This window comes from Salvia hispanica, chromosome 2 (genome assembly GCF_029641045.1).
Source record: "Salvia hispanica isolate PSC_SH4W2 chromosome 2, Shi_PSC_v1, whole genome shotgun sequence".
NCBI classification, from domain to species: Eukaryota; Viridiplantae; Streptophyta; class Magnoliopsida; order Lamiales; family Lamiaceae; genus Salvia; species Salvia hispanica.
The window spans coordinates 24,283,266-24,291,920 of NC_142693.1; the positions used below are offsets into that span (position 1 = coordinate 24,283,266).

General features: G+C 39.9%; 2 protein-coding genes across 4 annotated transcripts; both read left to right on the forward strand.

The window, feature by feature from the left end:
• The first annotated feature begins 31 nt into the window (after positions 1–31).
• Positions 32–3,052, forward strand: LOC125219006 (receptor-like protein 33). 3 transcript variants are annotated; one of them, XM_048120863.2, is made up of 3 exons: positions 92–420; positions 483–2,677; positions 2,753–3,052. In XM_048120863.2, exons 1-2 carry the CDS (start codon positions 232–234, stop codon positions 2,670–2,672), a joined length of 2,379 nt encoding a protein of 792 aa, XP_047976820.1. In that variant the 5' UTR covers positions 92–231; the 3' UTR covers positions 2,673–2,677; positions 2,753–3,052. The 3 variants fall into 3 exon arrangements, with proteins under 3 accessions (XP_047976804.1, XP_047976811.1, XP_047976820.1); XM_048120847.2 differs by having other exon boundaries at positions 32–2,677; XM_048120854.2 differs by having other exon boundaries at positions 53–2,673.
• A 3,305-nt stretch (positions 3,053–6,357) lies between these two features.
• LOC148931882 (uncharacterized) lies at positions 6,358–7,998 on the forward strand. The gene has a single exon (XM_089064931.1). It carries the CDS (start codon positions 6,358–6,360, stop codon positions 7,996–7,998), a length of 1,641 nt encoding a protein of 546 aa, XP_088921057.1.
• The last annotated feature ends 657 nt before the right edge of the window (positions 7,999–8,655 follow it).

Genomic DNA, 8,655 nt, shown 5'->3' on the forward strand with positions numbered 1-8,655 from the left:
TTAAAGCCACTTGCACCTAATCTTCATTTGTACACAAAAAAAAAAAATCAATATCTAGTTTCACAATGCTTTCAAACTTGTTGTTCTTCATTTGTATACTAATTTCATCCTTCATTTTCACTTCTCATTCTTATAATAACAAATGCCTTCGCCATCAGGAAACCTTGTTGATTCAACTCCGGGATGAGTTGATCTTCAATTCTTCTCGTTCGACAAAACTGGTGCGTTGGAATGAAAGTGGCGAGTGCTGCAAGTGGCACGGTGTGGAATGTGATGCTTCTGGCTACGTCGTTAGTTTGCAGCTCGATAATGAGACCATTTATGGTGGAATTGGTGATTCGTCAAGTCTCTTCAGATTTAAATATCTGCAGAAGCTTAACCTCGCCTACAATCACTTCTTCAGTGATGCCATTCCAAAAGGTATTGGCAATTTCACTTGTTTGACACATTTGAATTTGTCACATGCTGGTTTTGTTGGGCAGGTTCCTTCTGAAATTTCGACCTTAACGAGATTGGCTAGTCTCGATATCTCCAAATACTATCAAGAAAATTTTATTCTTGAGCTCCCGAATTTGGAGATGCTTGTCCACAATCTAACAGAGCTTAGAGAGCTCTATCTTGATTATGTCAATATTACCTCCTTTCATGAAAGGAAAAGATGGAGCCATATTGTTTCATCATATTTACCCAACCTCACCGCTTTGAGCTTGCGCCGTTGTTCCATTTCCGGCCCTTTAGCAAGGTTGTTTTGGAAACTCCATTCCCTCTCGATTCTTCGACTGGATGGTGCGAATCTTTCAACAGTAGCGGTGGCTGACTTGTTCTCCAATTTTCCATTTCTGACCACCTTGACTCTTCGTGACTGCAGTTTGAAGGGTTCTATATCATCCACCTTTGCTAACCTAACTGAGCTGATTCATGTGAATTTGGAATCTAACTTCTTGACAGGCTCACTCTCTTCTATGTTGTTCAAACGTCTTTCCAATCTCGTTCATCTAGATCTGAGTTTCAATTCATTCTCTGGTAACATCCCCCATTCTCTTTTTGCTCTCCCATCATTGTTGGAACTTTATCTTAGTCACAACCAATTCAATGGCACTTTTCAACTCGACAGCTTTCAAAGCCTTCCCAATCTCACATTGCTTTATCTATCCGGCAATAGCTTGTCAGTAGATGTAGGCAACGTCAATTCGAGTCTCAAATTAAAAGAATTAGGCCTAGGTTCTTGTAACTTGTCCAATTTTCCTGATTTCATAAAACATTTGGATCTAAAGTATTTGGATCTCTCGGCCAATAGGATTGCAGGGGAGATTCCTAGTTGGGTTTGGGGAACACAACTTTGGCTTTTGAAACTCTCATTTAATCTTCTAACAGATTTTCAAAAGCCTTACCATATTCCTGTTTCTCTTGAGTACCTATACTTGGACTCTAACCAGCTCAGGGGTGAGTTACAGCTGCCCATTCCACTTGAATCTCATCTCATGATCTTGTCTCTTGATAATAATAGTTTTAGTGGATCAATTCCAACATCCCTTTGCAAAACCACACACATCATTTTTCTTTCTTTGTCTAAAAATAAATTAAGTGGCAGCACACCCCCTTGCCTACTTAAATACATTCAGTGGCTTGATCTGAATCAAAACAACATCAATGGCAGCATTCCAGATATTTTTTCTCTGAATTGTAACCTACAATATTTGGTGCTTAACAATAATAATTTAGAAGGGAAGATCCCAAAATCTCTCAAAAGTTGCATGTCGTTGGAGGTCATGGATGTCGGGAACAACAAAATCAACGATACGTTCCCGTGCATGCTATCATCCTCATTGAGAATTCTTATTTTGCACTCCAACAAATTCCATGGTGAAGTGACATGTAACATGACCTCATGGACAGCGCTTCAAATTCTAGATGTATCTTCAAATAATTTCAGTGGACGTATGGAATCAATAAACTTCTCTAATTGGAGGGGAATGATGCAATGGAGTTATGCTCAACCGTACGAAGTTGAAGTGACATTAATCATGAAAGGCATAGAGTTAGAACTTGAGGAGATTTGGCCATACTTTGGAAGTATTGATTTTTCTTGCAATAATTTCATTGGAGAGATACCAAACGCAATTGGAGATCTTACCTCTCTTTATCATCTCAACTTGTCTCACAATGCCCTCAATGGAAATATCCCTCAGTCATTTGGCAACTTGAGTATGCTCGAATCACTTGACCTCTCTCGAAACCAGCTAACAGGGCCAATACCGACGGGGTTTGGAGAATTCACATTCCTTGAAGTCTTGAACCTGTCATATAATAAGCTGGTCGGGGTGATCCCAAAAGGCCGTCAAATTCAGACATTTTCAGCTGCACCCTTTGTAGGAAATCCCGGCCTATGTGGTTTCCCTCTCAACACAAACTGCAGTCATACTAATGAGCTATCACCGCGAGAACATGAAGATGTGGAAGAGAAGAGGGAGATTGAGTGGGAATGCGTATCTGCTGCACTCGGATACGTTGTGGGATTCGGAAGCATTTTATGGCTACTTCTATTCTGCCGAAGCTTCAGACAAAAATACTTTGGAAAAATAGAAGAAGTTGTTGAAGACATATTCATTGCCAGAGACATGAGAAGAAGGCGAGCAAGAATGGCTTCCAGGAACCGAGCCAGGAGACACTAGTGTTGGTATTGCTATTATAATTCTTGAAATATGTTTTCTTCACATGTGTTTGTGTGTTTTTGATATATGACCAATAACAGAACCAATTGCGGAGAAGGGCAGCAACCAGCCGGAGAAGAAGAGCGCCACGAGGAAGAGGTGATAGCGGAGCAGGATGATCCAGTTGCTCTTGTTTCTTTAGTCTTTTGTTTTATTATATTGTGTTTTTTGTTTTATTTAAAATTGGGTCGGGCTTAAAGCCCCGTTCGGGTTTTTTTTGCGGTTCTTTCCCGAACAGACTAGGAGGTCGAACCGTATAGATTAGGCTTATTATTCCATAAGAAATATAATATCAATATACTCGCTCCGTTTCTTCATAGTTGAGGCGGAACTTTTCGGCACGGAGTTATAGAAATGAATGTTGAGTGTGTTAAATAAAGAGATAATAAAGTGTGAGAGGGGAAAAGGTAGAGAGAATAAATTATAAAGTGAATAAAGTAGAAAGAATAAAGTAAGAGAGAGTAAAGTAAGAAAGAGAAAAAAGTTACCATTACTCAACTATGAAGAAACTTTCCGTAATGAAAAAATGACTCAACTATGAAGAAACGGAGAGAGTATTATTTTTCTCCGAAACACTCTCAAATCTAGTTTTGCCTGTCATTCTCTTGCGAACTAACATGAATTCTTCTTGAACAAATGATCAAACCGTGCAAAGTTCAAAGGTACGAGGTTATTCCGTATCAGTTTTTTTCTAGCAAAAGCATATTATGGTCTATGCTATTGTCATTTGTACTATGCTCAAGTACTTTTACACTGTTACAAACACAACTAATTTTAACTAAGACATCTTATGTAACACTGAAAACTGATTGCTACAAACATAAGGACTAAAACGAATTGGTCTCAGGAGCCCATAGAAAGCCTAAAACGAATTTGGGCTCCCCCAAAAGGATGTTCCATCTACTCGGAATCCCTATCTGGCAAATTATCGAACAGTTTGACTACATGGAAGACAGAATAATAAACACTGTTACAAACACAACTAATTAAAAATAAAACATTTCATCCAACACTTTGATGGTGAATGGTAACCTGTCGGGATTGTCGGCATCGACAACACTAGTTTGATATTGTCCGCTTTGGGTGAAGCCCGCATGGATTTGTTTTTAGGTCACCGCAAAAGGCATCAAACTAATTGGAGTTGGACATGAATTATATACACGTTCCAACTTTCATCACATGTCCGATGTGTGACAGGTTTCTACTCAACACTACCTCTAATCACAAATTTGGTATCTTGACCCACACGAGGTTTCTAATTTCTAATTTTACTTGTATATTGAATTTTTAAAATATAATAACTCCGTCTCAATGAATAAGCTCGTTTTCCCTTTTTCTCGGGCGTATAACTCAAAATAACCCACTTAAAAAGACCATTAAAAATATAATATCTGTTGCACTTGGATTTAATTCAGCCCAAAATATAATATCCATTAACGTTTGGGGCGCAAGTCTGTAATTCCATTTTTATATCACTCCTTTCTGTATGTAATTTTAGTTATGTTTGGATGAAAGAATCTTTTCAATTATTCACCCTTTTTTATAATATTTTTCAATTATGTTTAGACTCTTTTACAAGTTATGTAGATATTTTTATTAGTTTTATCCAGTAGTAATTATTTTCGCACCTAATTTTGGACGGAGGGAGTGATATTTTATGAAAAAAAATATTAATTGTAAACCCCACAAGATAGGAATTAATCACTTTTTATTTAGTGACTATCATAATCAAGTGCTGCTTTTATTTTCTTTAAGCAAAGTAACTTTGTTTTATGATGTGCATGTCGACGGTGAACACGCATATTTTTTGAGGTATATAATTTAAAACTTTATTGTACTACTACTAACAAAATAGGACAATAAAGTAGCAATAAGATATTCATGTTTTATACTCCTTCTGTCCCATTAAAAATGAAATGTTTTCCTTTTTTGGTTGTCCCATTAAAAATGAAACGTTTCCTAAAATGGAAACAATTCTATCTCTACTTTTTCATCTCTCTTACTTTACTCTCTCTTCACCAACTCACAAAACAACACTACATAAAATTCCGTGCCGATTCACAAATGTTGCATTTTAAGTGGGACGGAGGGAGTATAAAACAGACACAATATAACAATATATATTTACTCGATATCCCAAGATCGTATGGGTATGTGAAATGATCCCCATGCTGCCCTTTAATGACACACTACTCTCATCATTGGCTCTTGAATTGATTTCCTCGTCACTTTTCTCCAAACTCTTTGACTAGACAAGCTGGGCAGTATGTTGAACTGGGCAATTAGATGAACAGCCTTTGCCAAGAACCCAATACCCGCTTATTTTCTCAAATGGGCTTCCTCACATAGCCTCTTCGTTGTCTTCTCAGTTTCAAAATTGAACTGCAACTTTGGAGAAGAAAGACCTGCTCATAAACTAAAAATAAAATAAAGAGAAAAAAGAAAAACAACAACAAAAAGTGGTGACGAATTTTGGGGGATGGAGGGAGTAAAATTTTAAAATTTACTTCTCCCTCCATCCCTTATAATTCGTCACAATTTGACTCGGCACGAGTTTTAAGAAATGTAATAGAAAGTGGGTTGAAAAAGTTAGTAGAATATAAGTCCTACTTTTGTATATTAGTTTTATAATAAAATATGAGTGAGAATGAGTAAGTGGAATGTGTGGGATCTAATACCAAAAATGGTAAAAGTGAAAGGTGACAAATTTTTAGGGACGACGAAAATGGAAATAAGTGACAAATTTTCAGGGATGGAGGGAGTAATATATATACTCAAAAGATGAAATGATTCAACTATCTTGGAATAACCGAAAAAGAAATACGACTCAACTATCTTGGGACGATGATACGAGTATATCAACAAGATATTCTCATATCTCTTTTATTTAATACTCCCTCCGTCCCACAAAGATTGTCCCATTTTTCCATTTCCGTCCGTCCCACAAAGTTTGTCCCATTTCACTTTTACCATTTTTGGTAGTGGACCCCATATTCCACCATCTCATTCCTACTCACATTTTTTTATAAAACTAATACTTTAAAAGTAGGACCCACATCCCACCAATTTTTTCAACTCATTTTTCATTACATTTCTTAAAACCCGTGCCAGGTCAAAGTGGGACTATCTTTGTGGGACGGAGGGAGTATGTTATTGTTTAGCATATCTTTCCTATTTCTTGATCATTAAGTTAGGTTACTAATTAGCATTATAAATTGGAGTCTTTGTTATCATTGGAATCATTCATTGAAGAAATACAATTATCTTTTTATCCGTCTTTTACTTTTACGCTATTTACAATCTCTGCAAATTTATCATTCCAAAAACCCTAGTGGACGGCGGCTGCTCGACGGAGAAAACCTCTGCGAACGAACCTCCCCCATACTACGGGCTGCCATGGTTTGGCTCTCGAGACGAGCAGCCACCATACACTGCAGCGAAGACCACCGCACCGCCGCGATCCACATTCATTGGTCAGGATCTGTACAGCCATGTACAGTGGCAGCCGCCAGACCATGTACAGTGGCCGCCGCCTTACCAGACCCACCCACAACAAATCGACTACTACCAACCGCCACTGTTATATCCGAAACCTCCCAATCAACCGGATTGGCAATGTCTCTCAACGACCAACGATGCCGGCCATATGGAGCCTCTCAGCATGCCACGTGACCCAGTGACGCCGGAGTCTGAACCGAACCTAACGGTGGCTGCCTTGGCTTCACAGCTCGAGCGTTTGACTGCTATTGTCAGGGAATTGGAGTCTCAGATGGATTCACGTGAACGTTGCCTGGGTGATCCACACGCCGCGACGCCACCCCCAGCAACAGGTACAACCCCATTGCCTACTACTAATTTCCCGAGCTCAATGACAAAGGAAGCACATCTTCATGGTAGTGTTGACCCATTCCTTGATGGGATGCAAAGAAGTGAAATAGTGAAAGAATCCTTAATGATTACATCTAAGGAGATTAATGTGAATTTGGGAGATAGTGTAATTGGAGGAAAGGAGTGGGATAACAAGTGGATCTTAGATGAGGGCATGGATGTTTCTGTTGAGGTTTCGGAAGTTCCCAATGTGGAAGAGTCCGAGGGAAAAGATGATTGGCAGGTCATCCACCACCTTTCAGCAGCACCGCTGCCGGATGTTGCTCCACCACTAGCAGCGAAAGAATCCAAGTATCAAGACACTAACGATACTGGTGTTATTGGTGGCCTCGATGTGACGCTTGTCAGCAACGAGCCTGCTATTGCCGCCATTGCCTACGATCTGGACAAGAAGGCAACCAGCGTTGGAGACGGTACTTTTGACGTGTCTCTTCTTACCATCGAGAGGGGTTTCTTTGAGGGGAAGACAACTGCTGGTGACACTCATCTTGGTGGTGAGAAATTCGACAACAGAATGGTGTTCTTCAAAGGGCAGGAGCCTTGCAAGACCATCAAACCCGATGAGGCTGTTCCCTATGGAGCTGCAGCCCAGGTTGTTGATTTGGGCGGCGAGATTAATGACAAGGTCCAGGATCTATTGCTTTTCGTTGTCATTCCTCTGTCCATTGGTTTGGAAACTGCCAGAGGTGTCTTGACTTCTTTGATCCCAAGGAACACCACCATTACCACAGAGAAGGAACAGGTCTTCTTGACCTACTCCGACAACCATCCTCGTGTGTTAATTCAGGTTTATGAAGGGGAGAGAACGAGGACCCGTGACAACAACCTGCTCGGAAGATTTGAGCTCTCCGGCATTCCTCCGACTCAGCCGTGCAGCCTCGATATCAGGGATGTGGACTTACAGTTAGCAAGTTACCTGCGCTTGTTGGACAGGAGGCTAGAGTTATCTGTTAGTAGGATTTTGCAATGGAATCCTCACAAAGAGGAACAAGGGACAATCTTTGCCGACATGCCGTTGACCCATCTAAAGAGAGAACTTGGGAATACGCCCACGGATACAGGCAACTCAACTTTCGATTCTGCAACTTTTGAATTCTTGGTTGGTATAATTTTTATCCTGAGAATTACTTTTGTGGAGCCTACTAATTATTCACTAGGTAGCAGAGAAATTCTGGCGAGAGAAGCTGTGACAGAGACGATCCCAGGCTCTAAATCAATTTTATGTACTCGTAGTTTCTTGGGGTATCATAAGACATTATACGATAGAGATGACCAGCAGTATTGCATAAATGGCCATATCAATGAAGTTGTTGATTTGATGTTTTGGAGTGGACAATCTGTATATGGAGATGTCACCATTTCAGAGGATATAGGTGCACAACAGAGCAACTTTTTGTAGGTTCCATCACTGCCCATGAAAAAGAAGATCCAAATGTTGGGAGTTGTTTTGTATTCACCAGTTGCATTATGAGTGCATATGCAAAAATGCATCAGAGAATGGCTTGGTGGTCTTATGTCAGCACCAAGTTATATTACTTATCTCTCTTAGAACTCATCAATCTTCAAGAATGGGACTCGGATGTCCTGTTTCTTACACCTATTCCTGGGATTTTGGCTTCACATGGCGATCCAGTGGTTCCCTTCACATTTCTTGGAGGTCTAAGTAGGGATGTCTCACCTGTCCCTTATGTGAGTGCCAATTTTTACCACTTGTTTCATGAGGTCACTGCAATTGGAACTATGTTGGAGTTCAATGGCTTGAACGGATATATTGGTTACCTGGTACATGTTCCTAGTTTGGCTATAGTTACAATAATTGATGTTGAGCAACATTGGGGAACATTTGCTAATTTTCATGCTGTGGGGAAGAATAATTCAGAGAATCATATTATTGAAGCTTCAAAATTTTTGACTTCAGATGCCGACATGGAGGTTACTCTTATGAGCATTTATGGAAGAATTACAAAATATGGTGTCCAAGTTGAGGGACTTGCGAATCCTCAGTTCACGCTTCTTGTTGCTGCCCTTCGTGAAGGCTCAACGAACGTGGAGCAGG

Bases quoted from the DNA above. Each gene is read 5' to 3' on its own strand.
- LOC125219006 (XM_048120847.2), top strand. From the start codon at position 66: ATGCTTTCAAACTTGTTGTTCTTCATTTGTATACTAATTTCATCCTTC.
- LOC148931882 (XM_089064931.1), top strand. From the start codon at position 6,358: ATGGAGCCTCTCAGCATGCCACGTGACCCAGTGACGCCGGAGTCTGAA.